This window comes from Tachyglossus aculeatus, chromosome 10 (assembly GCF_015852505.1).
Source record: "Tachyglossus aculeatus isolate mTacAcu1 chromosome 10, mTacAcu1.pri, whole genome shotgun sequence".
NCBI classification, from domain to species: domain Eukaryota; kingdom Metazoa; phylum Chordata; class Mammalia; order Monotremata; family Tachyglossidae; genus Tachyglossus; species Tachyglossus aculeatus.
This window is the reverse complement of record NC_052075.1, coordinates 19,454,768-19,482,352: the sequence shown is the minus strand read 5'-3', so window position 1 is coordinate 19,482,352 and position 27,585 is coordinate 19,454,768. Positions and strand designations below refer to the sequence as shown.

At 51.5% G+C, this 27,585-nt stretch overlaps 1 protein-coding gene across 2 annotated transcripts in view; it reads right to left on the bottom strand.

Moving 5' to 3' along the window:
- Nucleotides 1-1,945: 1,945 nt before the first annotated feature.
- Nucleotides 1,946-27,585, bottom strand: part of POLR1A (RNA polymerase I subunit A) — an 82,850-nt gene continuing 57,210 nt past the window's right edge. The window contains exons 25-34 of one of the 2 annotated variants that reach the window (XM_038752372.1): nucleotides 24,729-24,896; nucleotides 21,651-21,786; nucleotides 17,406-17,563; nucleotides 14,489-14,615; nucleotides 11,868-11,984; nucleotides 10,817-11,098; nucleotides 9,461-9,661; nucleotides 6,120-6,237; nucleotides 2,596-2,760; nucleotides 1,946-2,372 (exon numbers count right to left, since the gene is read on the bottom strand). In XM_038752372.1, coding sequence (XP_038608300.1) covers nucleotides 2,272-2,372; nucleotides 2,596-2,760; nucleotides 6,120-6,237; nucleotides 9,461-9,661; nucleotides 10,817-11,098; nucleotides 11,868-11,984; nucleotides 14,489-14,615; nucleotides 17,406-17,563; nucleotides 21,651-21,786; nucleotides 24,729-24,896 — 1,573 coding nt within the window. In that variant the 3' untranslated portion in view covers nucleotides 1,946-2,271. The remainder of the gene's footprint in view (nucleotides 2,373-2,595; nucleotides 2,761-6,119; nucleotides 6,238-9,460; nucleotides 9,662-10,816; nucleotides 11,099-11,867; nucleotides 11,985-14,488; nucleotides 14,616-17,405; nucleotides 17,564-21,650; nucleotides 21,787-24,728; nucleotides 24,897-27,585) is intronic. The other variant, XM_038752373.1, reaches the window with a different exon arrangement.

The following is a 27,585-nucleotide window of genomic DNA, read 5'->3' as shown; positions in this document are numbered from 1 at the left end:
TCTAAAAAATAATGGTGTCTGTTAAGTGCTTCTTACGTGCCGAGCACTATTCTAAGCGCTGGGGTAGACACAGGTTAACAGGCTGTCCCACGTGGGGCTCACAGTCTTCATCCCCATTTTACAGATGTGGTAACTGGGGCCCAGAGAAGTGAAGTGGCTTGCCCAAAGTCACCCAGCTGACTAGTGGGGAGCCGGGATTCGAATCCATGATCGAATGACTCCCAAGCCTGTGCTCTTTCCGCTGAGCCATGCTGCTTCTCAAGCACTGTACTCTCCCAAGCCCTTAGTACAGTGCTCTGCACAGTCGGCGCTCATTAAATACGACTGAATGAATGAATGAGTGACTCATTCAAACGAATGAATTTGACAGATGAATCAGGCGTTGGGTCACAGACGCCACCTCCTCATAGTCACTTGGAGAAGCAGTGTGGCTCAGTGGAAAGAGCCCGGGCTTTGGCGTCAGAGGTCATGGGCTCCGCCAACTGTCAGCTGTGTGACTCTGGACAAGTCACTTCACCTCTCTGTGCCTCAGTTCTCTCATCTGTTAAACGGGGATTGAAACTGTGAGCTAACCCCGTGGGCCAACCTGATCACCTTGTAACATCCCCAGCGCTTAGAACAGTGCTTGGCACATAGTAAGCGCTTAACGAATACCAAAAAAAAGGGGGTGAGGGGGAGGAGAAGGACGAGGAAAAAAGACCAGAGGCCCAGAGCTGGGGAACTGCAGCGCTAAACTTGCCAGAAAGACGTCCATCCTACATGATGGCCGAAGGCCACTGGGATTACTATTAATAGCCTAATAATACTCAAGCACTGTACTCTCCCAAGCACTTAGTACAGTGCTCTGCACAGAGTCAGCGCTCACTAAATACAATTGACTGAACGAATGACTCATTCAAATGAATAGCACTAATAGTCCAGTGCTCTGCACTCAGTAAGCGCTCAATACAATTGATTGATTGATTGATTGAGCCCCATGTGGGACAACCTGATCACCCCAGCGCTTAGAACAGTGCTTTGCACATAGTCAGCGCTTCTAGACTGCGAGCCCGCTCTTGGGTAGGGACCGTCTCTGTGTATGTTGCCAACTTGTACTTAATAATAATAATAATAATAGTGATATTTGTTAAGTGCTTACTCTGTGCCAACTTGTACTTAATAATAATAATAATAATGATAGTGATATTTGTTAAGTGCTTACTCTGTGCCAAGCACCGTTCTAAGCACTAGGGTGGAAGCAAGGGAATCAGTTTCTACCCAGTCCCTGTCCCACGTGGGGTTTACAGTCCTTAATCCCCAAATTCCAGATGAGGGAACTGGGGAACAGAGAAGGGACGTGCCTTGCCCAAGGTCACGCAGCAGACACGTAGCACCCATGTCCTTCTCACTCCTAGGCCTGTGCTCTTTCCACGAGACCAAGCTGCTTCACTTGGGGGATTCACAAAGCAGCCGGGAAAGTGGGCCTTCGGCATTTTTGCAGCCCGAGGGAGTCAGCCTATGGACTTGGAAGGCTCTGACGTCTTTCTAACTCCCCTGAAGGCAGCAAGGCGGATTCCCGGGGGGAAGGAATGTCTGCGGATGCGGTGAGGGAGATGGCTCGGGGTCAGTCATCCGCCCTGGGCCCGGCTCCTCCCTCAGCAGATGCCCACCCACCCGCTGGCTCCGCAGCATAGCTCCCCGATCGTGGAGTTGTAAGCTTTGGGAGTTTTCCTAGGTAAGGCTCCCCTTCCCCCTGCTAAGCGAGCTCCCCTCCGGCTCCGGCTGGCTTGGCCAGCACTTCAGCCCGAGTCCTCCAGCGCTGAGGTCGGAATTAGATGTGAATCCCGATCATCAGGCGAGCCCAGCTCGCCTCCGTGCCTCTCGAAGCCACCCTGCCAAGCTGCAAGGCCTCATGTCCTCTGAGTTAAAACGACTGGCTCAGATGACTGACCAGAAAGCACTGGGGGGAGATGAAGGGGAAAAAAAAAACCCGGTTTTAGTAATACATAAATTACAACTTCGCTGAGGGGATCAAAAGCACTCTGCAGGTGATCCCACCTCCCCCTGAAGCGGGGAAGGGGCAGGGATCACGCCCCCCATTTTCGCAAGGGGACACCGAGGCGGAGAACGCCCAAGGCCGTCCGGAGAGTCAACGGTGGTGCCGAGGTCCGATTTCTGGCCCGCCGCCCCGGGACCCTCCTCTCCGGGCCAGGAGGCCGCGTGGCGAGGCCCCCGAGTCTAGTTGGCGTCTCCCCAGTGCGGCCTCCGGCTGTCGGTCGCCTCGGCCGGCCGTTATCTCAGGGGCTGCTTGAGGTCGAACAGGCCAGTTCCGCCCTTGACCACCTTCCCAACCACCAGGCACGCCGAAGGCGATCTCAGCTCGTCCTGCGCACCTGTTCCGACCACAAAGACGGGCTCTGATTATGGGGCAGCTTTTCAGGGGCCGCCAGGACCCCCCAGGGGGTGGGGACAGGGAGGGGACGAGGACCCTAAATAAAGGCTTTCACCCCGCCCAGCCTCTAAGGACGGGGGGGTTTGGCACCGAAGAGCCCAAGGGGAGGGGCGGGCGAGGGAAAGGAAGGGTAACGTAGAGGTAATTCAGGGCCAAGCACTGACCCATCATGGTGGCTTGCTTCAGGAACTTGAAGCTGGTTTCGAACGTCATCTGCTGCAGGGGGGACGAGTTGGACTGGATCCCGTAGCGGTTCAGTGGTTTGTAGACGCCTTCGAAGCACATGTAATCTGCCACCAGGGAAAGGTGGCGAGGATCAACCTTGATTCCTGCCGGGCAGAGCACCGTCGGGGAGAATCGGCGATCGGGAAAGGAGAGGTGAGGGGGAGGAGATGAAGGATAAAGCGTTAAATTTTCCCCCACAGCTCAGACCCGGTACTTCCTTGGCTACGTTCCCCTCCCCGGCCCTCTCTCCAGGCTGGCGCTGGGCCAAGCCCCCATTCCCCACCCATGACGCCACATGTCCACTAACATTACTCCCATGTGACTGGCAGACAGAGCGGGCCCCGAGCCCCCAGCTAGGGAGATGACAGATCGGGGTGGGAAGCAAGGAATTGCGGCTGGGAGCAGGAGTAGGGACATCCAACGGAGTTCCAGCAATTCCCACAAGCTCTGCCTTCCTTGGAAAACCCTCCACCTGTAATCCAACTCCACTGACAGACAGAGTAACAACTATGATAACTATGGTACTTGTTGAGCGCTTACTGTGTGCCGGGCACTGTACTAAGCGCTGGGGTGGATACAAGCAAATTGGGTTGGGCACAGAACCTGCCCCACCTGGGGCTCACAGTCTCACTCCCCATTTGACAGATGAGTGCTCTGCACACAGTAAGCACTCAATAAATACGATTGATCATGATGATGATGAGGGAAATGAGGCCCGGAGAAGTGAAGTGACTTGCCCAAGGTCACAGAGCAGACACGTGGGGGAGCCGGGGAAAGAAACTGTGACCTTCGGACTCCCAAATCCGTGCTCTATCCACTACACCACCTTCATGGTGCTCTTTCCGTTTCAAAGGCATGGCCTTTTTTAGCACATGACAGTAAGCTCACCGTGGGCACGGAAATGTGTCTGTTTATTATTATATTGCACTCTCCCGAGTGCTTACTACAGTGCTCTGCACAAGGTAAGCGCTCAACAAATACGAGTGAGTGAATGAACGACAGGTCACCCCTGAGGGAGGGGGAGCGGAAGAGAGAGAGGATGCAAAAATGGGGAACCCAAATGGCGAGGGAATGACCATTTGTTCCTTCAAAATAGTTTTTGGTTTTATTGATCCACACTTTACACAGCAACCACCTAGATTAGAGCATTCCACTTCCAGGAAATTCAGCCTCCTGGTGAGAGTACGAGGTGCACGTTTGACCTCACAAAGATGCAGATGTAATAATAATAATAATTATGGCATTTGTTAAGCGCTTACTACGTGCCAAACACTGTTTTCAGCGCTGGGGTAGATAACAAGGTAATCAGGCTGTCCCATGTAGGGCTCACAGTCTTAATCCCCATTTTACAGATGAGGTAACGGAGGCACAGAGAAGTTAAGTGGCTTGCCCACAGTCACACAGCAGACAAGTGGCGGAGATGGGATTAGAATCCACGCCTTCTGACTCCCAAGCCCAGCCTCCTTCCGCTAAGCCCTGCTGCTTCACAGACATTCATTCATTCAGTCGTATTTACTGAGCGCTTACTGTGTGCAGGGCACTGTACTAAGCGCTTGGGAAGTACAAGTAGAGACGGTCCCTACCCAACGTCGGGCTCGCAGTCTAGAAGGGGGAGGCAGACAACAAAAGAAAACATCCGGACATCTGGATCGGTTCCCAAAAGGAACAAATCCAAAGCTCAGATAAGAGTGGCGCTGGGGGAAGCACCGAAATCGTCCACTGGAATCTTCCAGGGCAAAGGGAAGTGGCTTTTCCGTGCGGGGGCTGTCTCCGAGTGAAGGGGGGGCCATCCCGTTCCTTCCCGACCCCCTGAACCATCCTCCTATTCCGAGGCCCGAATGGGAAAGGCAGGCTGTCTGGACGGCTCCTCTCCCGAGCAAAGAAACTCATGAAACGGGAGCGGGCCCGGTTTTTGCGGGCCCGAAGCACGGACAAGGTTCCTGAAATTCCCTGTGGTTAACAAAAGTTTAAAGGTTTATGGTTTTAAAAAAAAAAAAATGGGTCGGGGACCTGTCCCTTGCTGGGTTTTTTTTATGGTATTTGTTAAGCGTTCACCGTTATGGCAGAAGATGGGACGTTCTGGAGAAAATATATCCACAGAGTCGCTATGAATCGGAAATGACTCGGGACGGTACTTGATGATAATAGTAATTACTCCGTGCCAGGCGCTGTACTAAGTGCTGGGGTAGATACAAGATAGTCAGGGTGGATCACGGTTCCTGTCCCATATAGGGCTCACAATCTTAATCCTCCTTTTACAGATGAGGTCACGGAGGCCCGGAGAAGAGAAGCAGGTTGCCCAGGGTTACAGAGTAGACAAATGGAGGAGTCAGTATTCATTCATTCATTCATTCAATCGTATTTATTGAGTGCTTACTATGTGCAGAGCACTGTACCAAGCGCTTGGGAAGTCCAAGTTGGCAACATATAGAGATGGTCCCTACCCAACAGCGGGCTCACAGTCTAGAAGCGTGGCTCGGTGGAAAAGAGCCCGGGCTTTGGAGTCAGAGGTCATGGGTTCAAATCCCAGCTCCTCCACTTGCCAGCTGTGTGACTTTGGGCAAGTCACTCAACTTCTCTGTCCCTCATTCCCTCACCTGTAAAATGGGGATGAACACTGTGAGCCCCACGTGGGACAACCTGATCACCTTGTATCCCCCCCAGCGCTTAGAACAGTGCTTTGCAAATAGTAAGAGCTTAATAAATGCCATTATTATTATTATTATTATTATTAGAAGGCATTTTAGTATTAGAACCCTGGTCCTTCTGACCAGGCCCAGACTCTATTCTTAATGGTTTTCCTGGGAGGTTCGCATCAAAGGCTACTTTACCTCACGATGCCTCTTTTAATCGGCTCAAAGAACGCGCTTGATTTTTCAAGGTCCTTTCGGTCCCTGTCCCCTTCCCAGACTGCACACTCCCTCATCCTTCAGAAGTCATTTTAAGCAATAATGATAGTTGCATTGTTTGTTAAGGTACTGAATGCTGGGGTAGCTGCCAGACAGTCGGGGGGGGCTCACACTCTTAATCCCCACTTTCCAGATGAGGGAACTGAGGCCCAGGGAAGTCACGGAACTTGCCCAAGGTCACACAGCAGACACGCGGCAGAGTCGGAATTAGAACCCAAGTCCTTTCGAATCCCAGGCCCGTGCTCTAACCACTAAGCTATGCTGCTTCTGGTCTGTTTTCCCGGGGAAATGCCGCCTCAGCATGGGATTCCGGGAGGGCTTGGGCCTGGCTCCTGGGCCAGCCTCACACCCTTCGGCGAGGGGTTAGCATCTTCCTGGCCTTCATTTCCCCAACCATTAAATGGGGATGAAGAAAAGGCATCAACCTCCCGGATGGCCAGGGGAAGCTTAGCAAGTACTTAAGATGATTATAATTTTTTACCATTTCCCTCAGGCAGTCGCCGAACAAGCCAGCCCCCACCTCCTCCAACCCCACCCCCGGGCAGGCTCCTTACCGTACACGGCAAACACGTCTTTGATTTCCTTCTCGATCACCCGCAGGGCCGCCTCGATGCCGTACGTATTGGCCATGGCGTGGATGTCGTTGGAATAGAGACGCTGCAGATCCAGGGCCTGGGGACGGGGGAGGGTCAGGGGAGGAGAGAAGGAAACAGCCGGTTAAAGGGTCTGTTCCGGGGACTGCCTCTCCGCATCATCATCCGTGGTATTTATTGAGTGCTTACTATGTGCACAACATTGTTCTGAGCGCTTAGGAGAGTAGAAAAGATCAAGTGGAAACTCCTCGCCATCGGCTTTAAGGCACTCCCTCTCCTATCAATAAATCAGTGGTATTTATTGGGTGCTTGCTGTGTGCAAAGCCCCATGCTAAACGCTTATGCTAAAGTACAATACACTCCTAAGCACTTGGGAGAATGCATAACAACACATCCAACCAACTGCTACTCTCCCATCTTCAAAGCCCTACTAAAATCATTTCTCCACCAGGAAGTCTTCCCTGACTGCTTCTGCATCGCCTATGGTCTTGGGCGCTCTCCCCACACCCACTGCAATTATGTATATATTGTTGCTTTCCCCCAAACCCGTAATTTATTTTAATGTCCACCTCCCCGGCTAGACCGTAAAGGATGGGGTTTGCGCCTACCAACTCTATAGTCTTTTCCCAGGCGCTTAGTACAGTGCTCTTCACCCAGTAAGCACCGAGTTATGTGACAGTGAAGAAAGAGGTGAAAATCCTTGGGAATTTGTGCTGTCTGAAAGGAAGCTGGAGTTAAATCCCGGTAACTGCTAAGTAGTTGGACATCCCTGAGCTCTGATCTTTGGCTCTCAAGCTTCCTGCTCCTGTGATGATCCCTTCACTTATTACGCCCGAGAAAAAGCCGGCTTCTCAGTTGAAAAGTGCCATGTTCCTCCAGAGGCTTTTAGGTCAGAGGAAACCACAGTAGACCGTCAAACTTGCAGACTGTCACCGTTTTCAAGCACGCCTGGGTTAGGGTCTGATTTGTGGTAATAGGCCGGTTTGGAGAGTGGGGTTATGATAAGGTGAATCCGTTGTTGGGTAGGGACTGTTTCTACATGTTGCCAACTTCCCAAGCGCTTAGTACAGTGCTCTGCACGCAGTAAGCGCTCAATAAATACGATTGAATGAATGAATGATTCCCTCTGCCTTCCATCCTTCGGCCTGGTGACAAGAAAGCTTGCCCCGGTGACGCCAGCGTGGACTGGCGCTACACGAAATCACACTTTCCTCCAGCGCCAGAGGAATGAGGTGAAACAAAGCCAGCTTGAAGCTCATTAGCGGGAAGCCATTTCCTCCCGGGTGGATCTATTAAGTCTGCCGGCTAAATCCCCCGAGAAAGAGAAGGAAGGGCCATCAATGGAGATGAATCAGCCCCAGAAAACAAGAGCCTTGACTCCAGCCAGGACCCACCGGGGATTCAGCCTAACTGGCGTTCAACTGTCGCTGCTATTACGGTTTGCAGAGCTGGGTCGTGCCCGGCCCTAACCAGGCGATCCGCCCGGACAGAGCCCGGTTGTCTGCTGTCCAATTTCCACAGACAAAACCATCCAGACGGGAAATGAACCCTGCGAAGCGGAGGTGAATCTCGGGGACGGGGATCTCTTTATTCCCTGTTTTCCCAGTCTCCGGGGGAGGCTGCCCAGCGGGAGACTACGGAAGAAGGGCGCTTTGACAGGAAAGGACTGCTCGAATGGACGGGATCCGCCGGAAATTGCAGAGGGTGGTAGCGGCTCAGAAGGAATTTCAAGGGACCAGAGGAGCGGGAGAGGAGCGGTCTGAGCTGGGGGCAAGGGGATCGATGTGACCTCTGGGCTCGGGCCGTAGGGAAAAAAATGGGACCCTGTAGGGTGGGAGATTCCCGCCCCGACTTCATAATGAGAGCAACCGTGGTGCTCGTTAAATGCTTACTATGTGCCAAGCACTGTGCTTACGCAACAGATACAAGACAATCAGATCTGACTCAGTCCCTGACCCACGTGGGGCTCGCGGTCGAAGTAGGAGGGAGAACAGGGAGGGAGTCCCCGTTTTCCAGATGAGGAAACCGAGGCACAGAGCAGCAAAGTAACTTGGCTCAGGAGGCAAATGGCAGAGCTGGGATTAGACCCCAAGTTCTCCGACTCCCAGCCACGCTCTTTCCGCTATTCAATCGTATTTACTGAGCGCTCACTGTGTGCAGAGCACTGTACTAAGTGCTTGGGAAGTCCAAATCGGCAACATATAGAGACGGTCCCTACCCAACAACGGGCTCACAGGCCATGCCGACTTGTTCTCCCGGAGACCTCAGCGTGGCTTAGGCAACTCTAAACTTCCTTGGGAATTCTGGGAAAGATGAAGGTTCTGCAGTAAACTAGGCTCCCACTGGCCCCTTGGAGGCTCAATTCATTGACTTCGGAGGCCCAGCCTTCCTTCGAGGCTACGTATTGCTTGACAAAGTGCCCTGCCGGGGGCAGGAACTGTTGTCTTGACCTGCTAATGCGGTATCGACATTAGTGCTTAGCACAGGGCTTGGCCCAGAGTAGGTCAGAAGCAGCGTGACCTAATGGATGGACCATGGGACCTGGGAAAGATCTGTGTTCTGCTCCCGGCTCTGCCACTTGTCTGCTGCTTGACCCTGGGCAAGCCACTTTACTTCTCTGTGACTCAGTTCCCTCATCTGTAAAACGAGGATGAAGACTGTGAGCCCCACGTGGGACAGGGACTGTGTCCAACCTGATTACCTCGTATCTGCGCCAGCGCTTAGAACAGTGCCTGGCACATAGTAAGCGGTTAACAAGTATCAGAAGAATAAAAAAGTAGCGCTCGAGAAATACTATAATAATGAACGAACGAATGAAGGCATTTGTTAAGCGCTTACAATGTGCAAAGCACCGTTCTAAGCGCTGAGGAGGCTACAAGGTGATCAGGTTGTCCCAAGTGAGGCTCAGTCTTAATCCCCATTTTACAGATGAGGGAACTGAGGCCCAGAGAAGTGACTTGCCCAAAGTCACACATTTATTTTACTTGTACATATCTATTCTATTTATTTTGTTAGTATGTTTGGTTCTGTTCTCTGTCTCCCCCTTTTAGACTGTGAGCCCACTGTTGGGTAGGGACTGTATATGTTGCCAACTTGTACTTCCCAAGCGCTTAGTCCAGTGCCCTGCACACAGTAAGCGCTCAATAAATACGATTGATGATGATGAAGTGGCGGAGCTTCAAGAGACTATTTTGGCCCCCCTGAGTCATCGCCGCATCACTGCCAGAGAAGAGCGGGTCCGCTGCTGAAATCAAGGGGCTCCGCTCGTCGGCCGGAGCCCGCCCGGACGGCAGCTTACGTACGCTGGCGTATTTGAAGAGCTCCGGAAGGTTGATCCCCTCGGTATTTAAAACGAGCTCCTTCTCCCCGTTCTTCTTGGTGGCGTCGTTCAGGAGGCAGCGGGTGATTCCCTTGGTCTCGTAGACCACCACGTGCTGGGCCAGGGAGACCACCAGGGAGCACAGGTCGAAGTGCACCTTCATCAGGGGCAGCTTCAGGGATACCTGGAGAGGAAGCACAGGAAGGGGTCGGGAGCTTCTCTGGGCGGGGGTCAGGCCCTTTAGGGGAGCTGGGACCCCAAATCCTGACCCGACGAGGGGGGTGGCAACCAGTTTTTGGGGATGACGATGCTTGGTCGAGCAGTCGGTCACGTTTACTGAACGCTGACTACGTGCAGGGCTGGGGAGAGTACGACAGAACAGTATAACCGACACATCCTCCGCCCCCGGTGAGTTAACAGCCGTTAACTAAAGGTCGTCGTATGTCATCTGGCCTGGCTATCGTGATGGGGCGACTTCCAGGACTCTCCCAATAGCACTCAATAATAACAATAATACCAACAACGATCATAAGCGCTTAGTACAGTGCTCTGCCCACAGTAAGCGCTCAATAAATGAATAACAAAAGCACTGAAGCGCTTACTAGGTGCCAAGCACGGTTCCAAGCGCTGGGGTCGGTACTAGTTAAGCAGGTTGGACACGGTCCCTGTTCCACATGGGGCTCCCGCTCTGATCCCCATTTGGCAGACGAGGTAACTGAGGCCAGGAGAAGGGAAGTGACTTGCCCTAGGTCACCCGGCAGACAGCTGGCAGAACTGACATTAGAACCCAGATCCTCTGACTCCCAGCCCGCCTGGTTCTAGATCTTTGGCTCCTTAAAGGGCTCGACCCGGAGAGGGAGGAGGAGGCATCTACGGTAAAACCCGGTGAACTTGCTTTAAATTTCTCCTTGGGAAGCAGTGTGGCCTAGCGGACAGAGCGTGGGCCCGGGAGTCAGAGGACTTGGGTTCCAATCCTGCCTCTGCCAACTGCTTGTTCCGGGACCTCAGGCAAGTCACTTCACTTCCCTGTACCTCAGTCTCCTCAACTGTGCAATGGGAATTCAATACCTATTCTCCCTCCTACATAGACCGCGAGCCCCTTGGGGGACGGGGACTGTGTCCAACCTAATTAACATAGGGGCCTACCCCAGCGCTTAGAACAGTGCCTGGCACATACTAAACTCTAATAAAAGCCATAAACCCTGCCACCACCACCTCCAAAAAACCCTCCAGAAACAAAAAAAAACCAGGATTCTGAGTCTTCCTGGTTTCACCCTCGCATTCTTTCACGTCCATCACAAACAATCCCAGCCCACCGAGGCTGGGCTCTTTTCCTTACCTCACACCACAGACCTTCCACTGGGTCGTAGGCGTAGTCCTGTATGTTTGGATGGACGTTCCTCACGGCCTGAATCCTCAGCTCGGCCATTCCATCTGCCTGGCTTCCGGACTTTCTTCTCCCGACGTGTCTGAGGGAGGAAGGCGCTTGGCCATCTCCCTCCGGAAGCAGACCGGCCTCCTCGTCCTCCTGCCGCTCCTCGCCGTCGCCCTCCTCGTCCTCTTGTTCGTCCTCGTTCTCGTCGTTCTCCTCGTGCTCTTCCTCTTCGCTCTCGTAGTCCACCTGGGTGGGGGCCAGATATATTCTAGTCAATCGATCCATGTGCAGAGCACTGTACGAAACGATTCCTGGCCCTGACTCTTTTTGGGAGACCTTACCTTAATCATTCTCTGGCCTTCCGTTACCCACATCTTGCAAATGAAGTTGTTGGTGTCCGACTCATTTTTTTTTTTTAATGGTATTTGTTAAGCGCTTACTATGTGCCCCACACTCTTGTAAGCGTTGGGGTAGACACAAGCTAATCGGGGCTCGCGGTCTTAATCAGCATTTTACGGACGAGGGAACCGAGGCCCAGAGAAGTGATGTGACTCGCTCGAAGTCACGCAGCGGACAAGGGTCGGAGCCGGGACTACAGATCCTTGGTCCTCCCGACTCCCAAGCCCATGCTCTATCCATTAGGCTGCACTGCTTTTCTACTCTATCCTGACTCCTAATCTCAGCAGTGACATTCACAAGGGCAACTTTACGGGCCTTCCTGGAATTCTGGGACGGTATTCAGGCAACGGAACTTGGTTCTCCCGGAGGACGGAAAACTTTACTGCCAGGCCTGGCAAGACCCCAAAAGTTCACCCGACCTAGAGGTAACTCACCACATGACCTGTTCCCCTTGAGCAGTCATGCCGGTCCATTCAAGGCCTACCGGGGATCGCTAAGGAGGTGCAAGAGACGGCAAATTCACTTCCCCTGACTGACCCCAGCCGAGACACTCATCGGTGGCTGGATCGGCATCCCCCAGAACTAAAATGCCCTCTGAGGTAGATCCCCACCCTACCTCTTCCTCTTGCTTTTCTCTGTGCTTCTTGTCAGTGGCGTCGGCATCTCCTTCTTCCGCCTCGCCGTCAACGATCGGCCCTTCCACTTCCTTGTCGTCCTCAAAATTTTCCTGCAGCTTGAGGAATGGCGTGAGGAGAAACGTTAGCTTCCGGGGGTTGGTCCTCAAATGGGATGAAGGGATCGACTCCTCCCGCTCAATTCATTCTTGTCCCTCGCTGGAGGGACCGCGTGTTTACCTCTTTGAGATTCTGCTATCAGACTCCAAGCCCTATGAGGGACCAAATCTAGTACTTCACATGAGCCATGAGAAACTGCCCAAACGCTAAATAACCGGCGGCCTTCCTCAATCGATCACTGGTATTTATTGAGTGCTTACTGTGTGTAGGGCACTGTACTGGGCGCTCGGGAAGGTACAACATAACAGAGCTGGTAGACGAGCTCTTTGTCCACAGTTTCCTCCCTTTCAGGGTTGCAGCCCGTATCCGATGGTTTTAAAATAAATTTCTTTTCTCAAATTAAACAAATATTAAACCTGTGAACTCTACTGGCCAAAGAACACCCAGCCCCTAAAGGAATCACAGAGAATCTGGGGGAAAAGCCCTTCTATCTGCCTTTCATGGCCCCTTCCACCTTTTCAAGACTCCCTTTTTCCCCCAAGAGCCCGATGGGCACCGCTGCATCAAAAGCACGGCTTTTTAAATTTTAAATGGTATTTGAGCAGTTACTATGTGTCAGGCACTGTATTCAGCATGGAGGTAGAAGGAGATAATCAGGGTGGTTACGGTCCATGTCTGACATGGGGCTCACGGTCTTAATCCCCATTTTTACAGATGAGGTGACAGACGCAGAAAAGGGAAGTGACCCGCCCACAGCAGACAAGTGATGGAGCCGAGATTAGAACCCAGGTCCTTCATCATCATCATCATCATCAATCGCATTTATTGAGCGCTTACTGTGTGCAGAGCACTGTACTAAGCGCTTGGGAAGTACAAATTGGCAACATATAGAGACAGTCCCTACCCAACAGTGGGCTCACAGTCTAAAAGGGGGAGACAAAACCAAACATACTAACAAAATAAAATAAATAGAATAGATATGTACAAGTAAAATAAATAGAGTAATAAATATGTACAAACATATATACAGGTGCTGTGGGGAAGGGAAGGAGGTAGGATGGGGGGATGGAGAGGGGGACGAGGGGGAAAAGTTAAACAACTTGCCCAAGGTCCCACAGCAGCAAAGGGACAGAGGATTAGAACCAAAGTCCTCTGTCTCCCACTAAGCTGTATTTGGGAGACACACAGAAGTTAAGCGCCTTGCCCAAAGTCACACAGCTGACAGTTGGCGGAGCCGGGATTTGAACCCATGACCTCTTACTCCAAAGCCCGGGCTCTTTCCACTGAGCCACGCTGTGCCTCCCAAGTCCGTGATCTATTCCCTAGGCCACGCTGCTTCCCACCATTTCTCTCTAGGGACGCACAGCTCTCTTACGCAGGGCTTGGTTCAGCAAGCCATTCGGCGTTTCGGGACTTTATCCACACACAGAACCTCTTTGGCACTTGCCCACGATCACACTGGCACCTCTTTATATATGCACAGAGAATGCTCTTCCTCTCAGCCTTCCAGTTCCACCACGGAATAAAAAACAAACAGCCGATACCATTTCTTCCTTAAGGCCTCTCTGATTGCTTTCTCCCGTCCTCTCCAATACCACTCAGCGCCAGCTCTTTTCCTCCCGGAACGCCTCCCCTTATCGCCGCTTCCTCCCTCTTCTTCTCCTTGATTCTTTCAGGCCTCTCCACCCCGGCAGCCCTGGCTCAGAAGCGTAGTCGAGGCCTGCCAAGGTTGAGGCCAACCCTCTACCCTGGGCGAGCCGAGGCATCCCGGGCTGGTTCAATGTTCCGGCTGCTTTCTCGTGGGACCAATCCATTAACGGATGCTTAGGGAGACAATTTCTCCAACATTCTTCCGTTCGGCTCTGCTGCTGAGTGACTGTTCTCACGCAATCCTTTCCTTTCCTCCACCTCCCAACCACTTAAGATTCTCGGAACGGGAGAAGCGCATGGCCCACTTAACGAGAGCTCTGCTCTTGGGTGAAATAAACCAGTGCCCCACCCCCTCAATCCTGGCCTCCCTCTAAGGAGTGACCACCCCATTTCAAGGCTAACTTGAAATGGTCCTTGGAGGATAGTTTCTTTGCTTTGCGAAACATCAAAGGGCACGTAAATTGGACAATAATAATAATAATAACGATGGCATTTGTTAAGCGCTATGTGCAGAGCACTGTTCAAAGCGCTCGGGGGATACAAGGTAATCATGTTGTCCCACACGGGGCTCACAGTCTTGATCCCCATTTTACAGATGAGGTCACTGAGGCTCCGAGAAGTTACGTGACTTTCCCAAGGTCACACGGCAGGCATGTGGGGGAGCCGGTATTAGAACCCATGACCTCTGACTCCTAAGCCCGGGCTCTTTCCACTGAGCCATGCTGCTTCTTCAAGGTGAATGGGCTGGAGTGGCGGCATGGCCAATTGGACAGAGGGCAGAGGGACGGGGCAGGAGGCGAAATGGGGGGGCCGGGGCCGCACCCCCTTGGGAACTTGGCCTTCTCCTGCTCACCTGACTGGCGGGAGCATCCTCATCGGTATCCAGATCCCGCTGGTTTGCTCTGCGCGAGTTCACCAGGTTGAAAGCAGTCAGTTTACTGCTCTTCCTCTTGATGGTCTCCATCAGAAGTTTGAAGAACCTGCGAGAGAGACCAGAGCCGGGTTGTTCTGCACCCTCGTTGTTCCAGGGAGCAAGAAAGGATGGCTTGGTTCAGCGACGCCAGCCAGTTGAGCGTCCTCGGAAAATCAGTCGCTTGATCATCATCATCAATCGCATTTATTGAGGGCTTACTATGTGCACAGCACTGTACTAAGTGCTTGGGAAGTACAAATTGGCAACATATAGAGACAGTCCCTACCCAACAGTGGGCTCACAGTCTAAAAAAAAGCTTGATGAGCTCCTGGGGGGTGAGGGGTGGGGGCAGTGAGGAGCCGGACCACCACAGGGTCATCCTTTCAACTCTCCGAAGGGCAACCGCAACGTCGCCTACATTTCAACTCTTGGGGCCTTCTCGAAGCTAACAGCCGGCGGCTCGGCGTTGGTGCCTTCAAAAGCTCGCCGCTAAGTCATTCATTCATTCAATCAGTCGTATTTGTTGAGCACTTACTGTGTGCGGAGCACTGTACTAAGTGGTTGGCAGAGCACAAGAGAACAATAAACAGACCCATTCCCTGCCCACGGCGAGCTTACAGTCTAGAGGGGGAAGGGTAGGTATAACTTTCCACCTCGAAGGGAATTCACTCTGCCCCACAGACCACAGTTGATGGCTTTGGGGAAAGACAGAAAAAATAGAGGGTGAAAAACCTCAAAGGGTGATTCTCCTTTCTCCAGCACTATCTCCCTGTCCAAAATAATACGTGGGGTTAGGATTTGGTCTTTTGCCAGAGGACAGGCTGGGATACGCCGGGAAGGTTTCATGGGCGTGATACCATCCGGATGGGCAAGGGGATGGATGGCCTTGGCCATGTCCGGAAAGGAAGGTGGAGCTGACTCTCCTCAGCTGCAGGCTTCCTCCTGAGCCTTCTTCCTCATCCCACACCTACCCTTCCAAATCTTGTTCGGCCCCATCAGTTTACGCCCCAGAGCGACAGAGCTTTCTGGCCTGCCTCTCTCCCCTCACCTCCTTCCCCTTTTAGTCAATACTGAGTCCCGCTGGGGCTGGGGGGAGCCAGTGTCTTAGAGGAGCAGCGTGGCCACGTGTTTGCTGTGTGACCTGGGGCAAGTCACTTCAGTCTACCGGGCCTCTGTTACCCCATTTGTAAAATGGGGATGGAGGGTGTGAGCCCCGTGTGGGACAGGGACTGTGTCCAACCTGATTAACTTCTATCTACCCCAACGCTTACAAAATCCCTTGCCATATAGTAAGCGCTTCACAAGTACCATTATTATTCATTCATTCAATCGTATTTATTGAGCGCTTACTGTGTGCAGAGCACTGTACTATCAATCAATCAGTCAATCGCATTTATTGAGCGCTTACCGTGTGCAGAGCACTGTACTACTACTCCTGGCTGTGCCTTCCTTCCCCAGCCCCTCAGGCCTCCGCGGCTTTGCTCCCGAGCATCAGTTTGTCATTTGCAACCCCTGGGCTCTTGAAGCGGATCTTCTGACAGTGGTTGGCACATAGTAAGTGCTTAGCAAACACCATCGTTATCATCATTATTATTCTTGGCTCTCAGAGCCCCCAAGCAGATGCGCTCCCAGGACCTGTCCCAGCTTCAAACTTCTCCGACCTATGTTGGCCGAGACTAGGGCAGAGTGGGGAAAGAGCGATCTAACTCTCAGCAGCCTCTCCCCATTCTCCTTCTCTGACCCCACCGATGCACGAGGAGTTGAGGGAAGTGGGGGAGGTCTCCAAGACGTGCAGACGCAGGGCTTGGCTTCCTGACCGCGGCGCCGAGGTTTCCCCACAAACCCGGACTACCAGGAACAGACACACACGGGGAAATGAACCGAGCTGAAGAGTCCCCAGAAGGAACTCAAGCCCTTGGGAGGCGAAGGAACGAGTCGGGAGACGACGGAAAGCGAGTACATTGACCTCAGGAGACAGAGCGCTTATCACAATAAATGCCGATCCTGAAGGAGAACTGGCACCTCCTGATTCATGGTTGCCCTCCTTGAGGCCAGGGATAATAATAATAATAATAATGATGATGGCAGTTATTAAGCGCTTACTATGTGCAAAGCACTGTTCTAAGCGCTGGGGAGGATACAAGGTGATCAGGTTGTCCCACGTGGGGCTCACAGTCTTAATCCCCATTTTACAGATGAGGTAACTGAGGCCCAGAGAAGTTAAGTGACTTGCCCAAAGGCACACAGCTGACGATTGGCGGAGCCGGGATTTGAACCCATGACCTCTGCCTCCAAAGCCCGGGCTCTTTCCACTGAGCCACGCTGCTTCAGTGCCTGCTAACTCTACTGAGCTCTCCCAAGCGCCTCGTACAGTACTCCGCACATGGGGACTCAAGAAATAATATCGAACCATTGAGTCGTTTGGGTATGCCCAGGTGCTCAGAGGGGGCTTAATCAATTCATTCACTCATTCGTTCAATCGTATTTATTGAGCACTTACTGTGTGCAGAGCACTGGACTAAGCGCTTGGGAAGTACAAGTTGGCAACATATAGAGACGGTCCCTACCCAACATCGGGCTCACAGCCTAGAAGGGGGAGACGGACAACAAAACGCTTATTGAGTGCTTACTGTGCGAAGAGCACTATACTATGCGCTTGGGAGAGTTATAATATACAACTGAGTTGGCAGACGCATTCCCTGCCCACAGTGAGTTTACAGTCTAGTCGGCTTGCTGGAGGAGGCAGGATATTTTGACTTCCGCCGGGTCCTACGGTGAAAACGTACTGCCAAAATGCTGAGCCCTGCTGAGCGTCCTTTGAGGCAAACGGGGGTCCCGGAGATGTTTTAAATCTCACCTGTTCTCCATGAAATATAAAATGTCCTCCGGCTTCAGACATTTCTCTTGCTGGTAGTACTCGGGCGGCAGGAAGTTAAACCGGATCTGGAAGAGGTGGAACTTGTTCGCCTTTCCTTCCGTGCAGAACGATTCCTGGACGTTGATTTTCTGCACCACCTGGAGACGAGGGGGTGGGAAGAGAAGGATAGCCCAGCAGTGGGGGGAGGCTGAAGCGACAACCGGGGAAGCCCGACTTCAAACCTTTATTTCAGGCCTGCTAAGGCAGAAGGACCTGGGTTCTAATCCCAGCTCCGCCACTTGTCTCCTGTGTGACCTCGGCAAAATCGCTTCACTTCTCTGTACCTCATCTGTAAAATGGGGATTAAGACCGTGAGGCCCATGGGTAGGGACTGTCTCTATATGTTGCCAATTTGTACTTCCCAAGCGCTTAGTACGGTGCTCTGCACACGGTAAGCGCTCAATAAATACGATTGATGATGATGATGTAAGACAGGGACTGCGTCCAACCCGATTACGATTACGCTGTATCTACCCCAGCGCTTAGTAAAGTGCCTGGCACAGAGTAAGCACTTAAATACCACATTTATTGCCATTATTATTAGTAAGAGGGAGATGCCTATAAGCCCAGCCTGCCTCAAGCTGGGAAAGTACGAGGATTTAGTGGAGTGAAAGCAGACAGCTAGACGCAGAGGGTGGCTTCATACACAGAAAAGAGGGAAAGGTCCAGACAGCTCCAGAACCTGACTCTGTTTTCAATCCTCAGGACCCTCAGCGTCAGAGGAAAAGCTCTTTGGCACAGGATATTTCTCATTATTTGCGCATATGTATTCTACTTATTTTATTTTGTTAATATGTTTTGTTCTCTGTCTCCCCCTTCTAGACTGTGAGCCCACTGTAGGGATCGTCTCTATATGTTGCCAACTTGTATTTCCCAAGCGCTTCGTACAGTGCTCTGCACACGGTAAGCGCTCGATAAATACGATTGAATGAATGAATGAAATTCTCCTGCTGGTATTGCCTGGCCAAGTACAGGGGAGGATTTGAGCAAGGAAAGAGGGGGCTGGGAAAGTCGAGGGAAATTCTAAAGCTCAGAACAGTGCCTGGCACGTAGTAAGCGCCCGACAAGTACCATAAGGAAGGACCCGGAGCGACCCAGCCAAAGGGAAGAGGTGGGTTTGCACTTCCAGCCCTTGAGTTCCTAAATGGTTGCTCTCATGTAGCATCTTCCTGCTTCTCAGCCCTTCTGGGCTCTAGCAGGAACAGAAAGAAGTCATCAAAGCATTCCTGTAGTTGAGGCCCCCCTCTCTGAGACCCTGACTACCAAGAAGCTGGACTTCTAAAATGTCTGTGCGATCCAATGGGAAAATTCACATCGGCAGGCTCTTATGTCCACCTGAATTCTCTGGACCTCATTTAAAAAAAAACCCACTTCAGTATTTGAGTTGGCTTTGGAAGAAATACCATTCGTTACTCGGTATTTACAAGCCCTCCCACCAACGCAAATAAACATCCTACTGACGGCTTTTGAGGCTGTCGAATCCACTAGAGACCAAAGTAATTCCCAAAGTGGACGGTCCATAGTTCTCCCAATGTTTGCTTAGCCAGATGGGCTGCAGACTTAGGAATGCTGCTAATCACTGTGATCTCTCACTGCTGTCTCCCAGCCTTCAAGCTAACCATGGTTACTCTGAGGAAAACAAAACAAGCAAAACAGACGAAACAAAACAAAAAAAAAAAACCCAAATGCCGAACAGGAGCAGCGGGAAGCGGTGTGACACAGAATGGGGCTGCTTTTCAATAGGTTGCCCAATTCCACTGGACAGTCATTCAATTGTATGTATTAACTAGTACATATTTATTCTATTTATTCTTTTAGACTGGGAGCCCACTGTTGGGTAGGGACTGTCTCTATATGTTGCCAACTTGTACTTCCCAAGCGCTTAGTACAGTGCTCTGCACACAGTAAGCGCTCAATAAATACAACTGATTGATTGATTGATTTTACTTTGTTAATATGTTTTGTTTTGTTATCTGTCTCCCCCTTCTAGACTGTGAGCCCGCTGTTGGGTAGCGACCGTCTCTATATGGTGCCAACTTGGACTTCCCAAGCGCGTAGTACAGTGCTCTGCACACAGTAAGCGCTCAATAAATACGATTGAATGAATGAATTGAGTGTTTATTGTATACAGAGACACTCCCTCCCCACCCCACCCTTGAGTCCCTAAGGGATTAATTGCCCAGGATCCCCCTTTAGGTCAGTGCCCATGACTGGAAAACTTATCTACGATCTATCATTCTCTAGGCGCTTCCCTGCCCCCCAATTCCATCTTTATGTGAAGCACCACTTGAAAACTCTAGTTTCCGTTACAGCTAAAATGATTGACCTTAAGCAGCGCTTCCCATTTTGTGAACCTGGAGTCTGGGGCCTAGAACTCTTGGCAAGGACTCCTGAGGGACCAAGGTCCGTTAATGGGACCAACCTCACCGGCTCCCACGCTTTAGGGAGGGAGGAAGAAGCCAGGAGGGTCACTCCTGGGGGCCCTTCCCTGAAGCGGCAGTCGAATCGTCGGAGAGAGGTTTTGGGGAAGGAGTAGATGGGAAGGTCGGGAAAGAAGAGAATCTCAGCCCTCTTGACGGGAGGAGAAGTGAGTTGCTGTGCCTGGGACAGCTCGTCCTGGATGGACGCGAGGCATAAGGCGAGATCGGAGAGGACGCGTGAAGGTTCAGAGGCCGGTGGACAGGACTCTGGAGAAACGGGGCTCCTGCCCCTGACAGAAGAACAACCTGAGCACCAGGACACCTGCAAGAAGGTACTGAGGAGTCTAGAGGGACAACAGGACTAGATCCAGGGAAAGGCAGTTTAACCTGGAAGTGCTTCAGCTGTTACATTACTAAGAAAATATAGAGAAGCAGCGTGGTTTCGCTGATAGACCACAGGCCTGGGAGTCGGAAGGACCTGGATTCTTATTTCAGCTCTTCCCCATGTCTGCTGTGTGATCCTGGGCAAGTCACTTCACCTCCCTTGGCCTCAGTTACCTCCTCTGGAAAATTGGGATTAAGAGTGTGAGCCCCATCTGGGTCTGGGACTGTGTCCAACCTGATAATTTGTATTTATCCCAGTGCTTAGAACAGTGCTTGGCACAGAATAAGCACTTAAGTACCGTAATCATTATTACTATTATTTCATATTGTAAAGATCCCAATTTTTGGATTCTGCTTGCAGTGGTAGCTTGGGCGGAAGCTCTGAGTGCCCGGGGGGGACACTGATCTGGAGAATCGCAGGTGGGAATGCTTTGTCTGTGGACATCCTGCCCGGGCAGGGCGGGAGGAGCGGTGACAGGCTAGTCCCCAATGACCTCTACGCCTCGGGGAGACGCCTTTTCAGTCGTAAAATGGTGAAAGCAAGAAGGGAAGGCGGATTTGAAGGACAGTGAGTTCACCCCCAAACTACTGTGGTAGAAGACTGTAAGCTCGTTGTGAACAGGGAATGTGTCTGTTTATTGTTGTACTGTACTCTCCCAAGCATTCACTACAGTGCTCTGCACAAGGTAAGCGCTTGATAAATATGATTGAATGAATGAAGGAAGAATGGGATACCTAATTTAGGACTCTGCAGACGCTGAGCAGGGTTTGGGCGTTCTCAGAGTGACCCCCGGGGAATCTTTCGACCGGGATTTAGGGCTGAAAACCCCCGGTTAACAATCAATCAATCAATCGTATTTATTGAGTGCTTACTGTGTGCAGAGCGCTGTACTAAGCGCTTGGGAAGTACAATTCAGCGACAAATAGAGACAGTCCCTACCCAACAGTGGGCTCACAGTCTAAAAGGGGGAGACGGAGAACAAAATCATACTAGCAAAATAAAATAAATAGAATAGATATGTACAAGTAAAATAGAGTAATAAATATGTACAAACATATATCATCATCATCATCAATCGTATTTATTGAGCGCTTACTATGTGCAGAGCACTGTACTAAGCGCTTGGGAAGTACAAATTGGCAACATATAGAGACAGTCTCTACCCAACAGTGGGCTCACAGTCTAAAAGGGGGAGACAGAGAACAAAACCAAACATACTAACAAAATAAAATAAATAGAATAGATGTGTACAAATATAGAATAGATATGTACAAATATACATATACACATATATACAGGTGCTGTGGGGAAGGGAAGGAGGTAAGATGGGGGGGGATATGTCACAACTCCTCAGACTGAAGAGGCCTTCAACACACTCACCTCCCCTAAGCACACGCGGGTCAGCTGCTTCTTCAGCTTCTTCACCCTCTTGAGAGCCTTCTTGGTGTTGAGCACTGGAACGCTCATCATGGGAGTTTTGATGTTGGCGCTGGCCACCATGAGGATTTCCCTCAACCTGTAAACCGGAATCAACAGGCAGACTCGGCAAACGTTCTGCACTGAGGAAAGCAAGGCCTCGCGCTTCACAAGAGCTGCCTTTCCCGCAGCTCCGAGCTCTCCCGCGACCGTTACGGAGGGACGAGAGTCCGGCCACCGCCTGCTGGGTGACACCTAGGGCAAACCTCAGAGCAAGCTAATGGACGCCGTCGAATCCCGTGAGGACGAGACTGGCGGGGCCCTGGCTCAGGGTGAGATTACCTAGCCCACCTGAATTACTTCCACTGCTGTCATTTTACTAATTCTCATCACGCTCCTGCCAGGATCCCAAGTCAAAAATTTACCTGTCATTAAATAATTACGGTACTTGCATGGTGCCAAGCACTGCTCTAAGCGCTGGGGTAAAAACAAGTTAATCAGGCCGTCCCAGATGGGGCTCACGCTCTTAATCCCTATTTTTCTTTTTAGAGATGAGGTAACCGAGGCCCAGAGAAGTGAAGGTGCCCAAGGTCACACAGCAGATGTGGAGGAGCTGGGATTAAAATCCAGGTCCCTCTGACTCCCAAGACGGTGCTCTATCCACTAAACCACGCTGCTTTTCCTGACAAGACATCTAAGAAACAGGGATGGGGTGTTATTTAGGGTCACCAAGCAGATGCACCCAATTTTTGCCTGCTGTACGGTCTGCCTCTCTGATGCGGTAAGGGCGCTCCCGTCCCGGCGCCGGTGGCCATCTACTCCTGGAGGTCTGAGATGACACTGAGTTTTCTCCCTCGCCAAGCTCAGGGGAATGGCAAGGATCAGTTCACCCTTCCCTTCCCCACCAAGCTCTTGGGACTCCAAGATGTGCTCTGGCTTGCCAGATGGACCTATCAAGCCACAGTAGTCAGCGGGGTTGGTCTTGCTACTCAATCAATCAGTGATATTTACTGAGTGCTTACTAGGTGCAGATTATCTTTGTCCAGAAACGCTCTGGGCATATTACTCCCCTCCTCAAAAATCTCCAGTGGCTACCAATCAATCTGCGCATCAGGCAGAAACTCCTCACCCCGGGCTTCAAGGCTGTCCATCCCCTCGCCCCCTCCTACCTCACCTCCCTTCTCTCCTTCTCCAGCCCAGCCCGCACCCTCCGCTCCTCCGCCGCTAATCTCCTCACGGTGCCTCGTTCTCGCCTGTCCCGCCATCGACCCCCGGCCCACGTCATCCCCCGGGCCTGGAATGCCCTCCCTCTGCCCATCCGCAAAGTTAGCTCTCTTCCTCCCTTCAAGGCCCTGCTGAGAGCTCACCTCCTCCAGGAGGCCTTCCCAGACTGAGCCCCTTCCTTCCTCTCCCCCTCGTCCCCCTCTCCATCCCCCTCATCTTACCTCCTTCCCTTCTCCACAGCACCTGTATATATGTATATATACTTGTACATATTTATTACTCTATTTATTTATTTATTTATTTTACTTGTACATATCTATTCTATTTATTTTATTTTGTTAGTATGTTTGGTTTTGTTCTCTGTCTCCCCCTTTTAGACTGTGAGCCCACTGTTGGGTAAGGACTGTCTCTATATGTTGCCAATTTGTACTTCCCAAGCGCTTAGTACAGTGCTCTGCACATAGTAAGCGCTCAATAAATACGATTGATGATGATGATGATGATGCGGTAAGGGCGCTCCCGTCCCGGCGCCGGTGGCCATCTACTCCTGGAGGTCTGAGATGACACTGAGTTTTCTCCCTCGCCAAGCTCAGGGGACTAGCAAGGATCAGTTCACCCTTCCCTTCCCCACCAAGCTCTTGGGACTCCAAGATGTGCTCTGGCTTGCCAGATGGACCTATCAAGACCCGGTAGTCAGCGGGGTTGGTCTTGCTACTCAATCAATCAGTGATATTTACTGAGTGCTTACTAGGTGCAGATCACTATACTAAGTGCTTGCAGGACTACAATACGAGAAGCCAGGTTGCCTAGTGGATCAATCACGGGCCTGAGGGGTCGGAAGGACCTGGGTTCTAATCCCGACTCCGCCAATTGTGTGACCTTGGGAGAGTCGCTTAGCTTCTCTCTGCCTCAGCTCCCTCATCAGCAAAATGGGGATTAAGACCGTGAGCCCCACGTGGGGCCGGGATTGCATCCAATCTGATTAGCTGGTGTCTACCCCAGTGCTTAGTAGAGTGCCTGGCGCGTAGCAAGCACTTAGCAAAAAGAACGATTATTATTATAATACAACGGCACTAGCAGACACACTCCCTGCCCTTAATGAGCTTACAGTCTCCTCGTGCCCAAAGCTCAGGAATCGAGAGGAGCAGGTGGCTGGAGAGAATGACATCACCACAACTGCCCCATCTCCTTTCCTCGCCCCAACGAGCACTGAAAGAGCATCCAATCGCCCCTCCTTGGCTGGATGGGACCCGGTTTGAGAGACACCACCTTTATCCCTACTGAGACTCTTCGACTGAGAGCTGGGAGACTGGTGAAGGCGAGGCTGAAGAATGGAAGGGCATCTCGAACACCAGCAGGAGCTACTAGATGGACAGCCTGGCCTGACATACTCTTTGGCTATCGTCCCCCAAATCAGAGGCCTAGTGGAAAGAGCCCGGGTGACGGGGGACTTGTGTCAGTTGTGTCACCTGGAGCGAGTCGCTTGACTTCTCTGGGCCTCAGTTTCCTCATATGTAAAATGGGGATACTATACACATTCTCTCTCCCCGCCTCAGTGACTGTGAGCCCCATATGGGGCGGGGAACTGGTTCTTTCATTCACTCATTCATATTTATTGAGCGCTTACTGTGTGCACAGCTTGGGAAGTACAAGTCGGCAACATCTGGAGACGGTCTCTACCCAACAACGGGCTCAGAACGGGGAGAGAGACAACAAAACAAAACAGGTGGACAGGTTCTGTCCTGATCATCTTGATTTTACCCCAGTGCTGAGTACGGTGCTTCACAGACCGCTCCGGTGCTTCCCCTGAAGTCTTACCTGGGGATCCCCAAGGTGACGTTCATCTCTCCTCTGCCGGCGAAGTGGAAGGTGTTGAGGGTCATCTGGGTGGAGGGTTCCCCGATGCTCTGGCCGGCTAGCAGGCCCACCGCCTCTCCGGGGTCACACAGAGCACGTTGCCACTTCAGATGCAGCAGGGTCCTCAAGCTGAGAGAGAGAGAAAGAGAGAGAGATCGAGATCTGGCCCATGGTCAGCCCAGGCGAGGCTGGGCCCTGGAGCTTCCGAGCTGGAGACCCCGGGGGGAAGGGGAGTATTCCCGGACCACCCCCGACCACCCTTTGACCTCCGTCAACTGCCCTCCTGCAGACAGAGCCTCTTTCTGTGTTCCCAAGGCATCTTAGGGAATAATGAGAACCATTACCCTGTCCGATAGTCAGTCCACCAGTCAATCGTATTTATTGAGTGCTTTCCGTGTGCACTTGGGAGAGTACAATGAACAGACACATTCCCTGCCCACAGCGAGAGCGATACTCCCGTCCCGGAGCAGCTTACTGATTTTCCTCGGTGAGACTGCGTGGACTAATAATAATGACAATAATTGTGGTACTTATTAAGTGCTTACTATGCGCCGGGGTGGATATAAGCAAATCGGGTTGGACAGAGTCCCTGTCCCATGTGGGGCTCACAGTCTCAATTCCCACTTTACAGGTGAGGGAACTGAGGCACAGAGAAGTGAAGTGACTTGCCCAAGGTCACACAGCAGACAAGGTGGTAGAGAACGCAGGCAGCCGAGTGGTATCGGGGTGGGGCTCGGGTGACAGGACCGGACGGAGGCTGAAGCGCATCCCAAACCAGACCAATCGTCCCGGTCCTCAATTTCTATGACCGTCCGTCTGCCCCTCTAGACTGTAAGCTTACTGTGGGCAGGGAATGCGTCTGTTTATTGTTCTACTGTATGCTCCCAAGCACCCGGTACAGTGTTTCGCACATAGTAAGCGCTCAATAAATACCGCTGGATGAAAAGGAAATTCACCCTATGCTGGCAGCGGTTTATTAGGCAGCCTCCAGGAAGGCTGAGATCTTTATCTCAACAATAAATAATTACAACACCTTGGCAAATTAGAACAGACCGGCTGAATCTGAAAACATGGCCCAGGGCCCATAGCTGTGGCCTTGGAACTTGGGCTCCAGATTATCTCCCCCGTTCATTCCAGTAGACGCATAATCAATCAAGCAAGCAAGCAACCGATGGTATTTATTGAACGTTTACTGTTTGCAGAGCACTGTGCTAAGTGCTTGGGAGAGCCCAATACACAGAGTCACTTCTCTGCGCCCCAATTCCCTCATCTGTAAAATGGGGACTAAGACTGTGAGGCTCATTGTGGGCAGGGAAGGCGCTTATGAAGTGTTCAGCAAGCGCTCAATAAATCGATTGACTGATTACCCCGGCACTTAGTACAATAAAAATAATAAATGTGGTAATTGTTAAGTGCTTACTATATGCCAGGCACCGTTCTAAGCCCTGGGGTAGATACTGGGTTGGACCCAGTCCCTGTCCCACATGGGGCTCACAGTCCTTCATTCAATCCTATTTATTGAGTGCTTACTGTGTGCAGAGCACTGTCCTAAGGACTTGGAAAAATACAATAAAGCAATAACGAGTGACAATCCCTGCCCACAACAAGCTCACAGTCTAGAGAGGGGGAGACGGACATCATTACAAATAAATGGACCGCGGTATAAAGTTAGATATATACGTAAGTGCCGTGGGGAGGGGAGATGGGGGGAAAAGCAAGATGAAGGAACTGAGGCCCAGAGAAGTGAAGTGACTTGCCTGAGGCCACACAGCAGACAAGTGGCAGAGTCGGGATCAGAACCAGGTCCTTCTGACTATCCACTAGGCGAGGCCTTGCTGCTTCTTACAGTGCTCGGCATATACTAATATTATTATTATTATTCATTCAGTCGCATTTATTGAGCGCTTACTTTGTGAAGAGCACTGTACTACGTGCTTATCATCATCATCACTACTATTATTATTAATAGCACCAACCTCTCGACTAATACAGAGCCTGGAAAAGACTCAAAACACCCCTTCCGCAGAAAGATGAGAGCACTACAAACTGCAAAACTTTTTGTTTTCCCATCCTATTCACCCTCCTGCGCTGCACCCCTTCAACACTCTTGATACTCACCTTCCCCCAGCCCCTCAACAATTATGAACATCTGCTTACAACGTGCGGCTTCCCTGCTTTGTAATTTACGTCCACGCCTCTCTCCCCCAATTTGTGAGCCGCCTTGCAGGCAGGGGTCCTATCTACTAACTCTGTTGCATGGTACTCTGCACACAGTGAGCCCGCAATGATGATATATGTTGCCAACTTGTACTTCCCAAGCGCTTAGTACAGCGCTTTGCACCCAGTAAGCGCTCAATAAATACGGCTGAATGAATGAATGAATGATCTGACTGATAGAAACCAGATAAGAACTGAAGCCATTCTCATTCTTAGGGGTCGGTGTGAAACTCCCGTTTCTTGTCTCTGGCAAAAAGGGGACTCCAAGGAAAGCTGAGAAGGAACACATCCAGATCCATGAAAGGGCAAGACACCACACCCTCGCCCTCATCCTGGGGTCATACGGGCATTCTCTCATCATCCGTGCCTTCTCTACTTCCTGCGATTGGAATTTCCTCCTTTCTCTTTGCCCTGACAACAGGAAATCCTCTGGGCTAGTCCATTAGCTGCTGATTGAGGCCAATATCTTTGGCTGCAGGGAATCTCCTGCCCCACGGAGGGTCAACTAGTCCATTCCCCCGCCACCAGGCAGGTCCACCGCAACTCATCCCACTGACGTGAGTCTTTCTCCGTTTTTAAAAGCCCTCCAGGGACTAAGAGT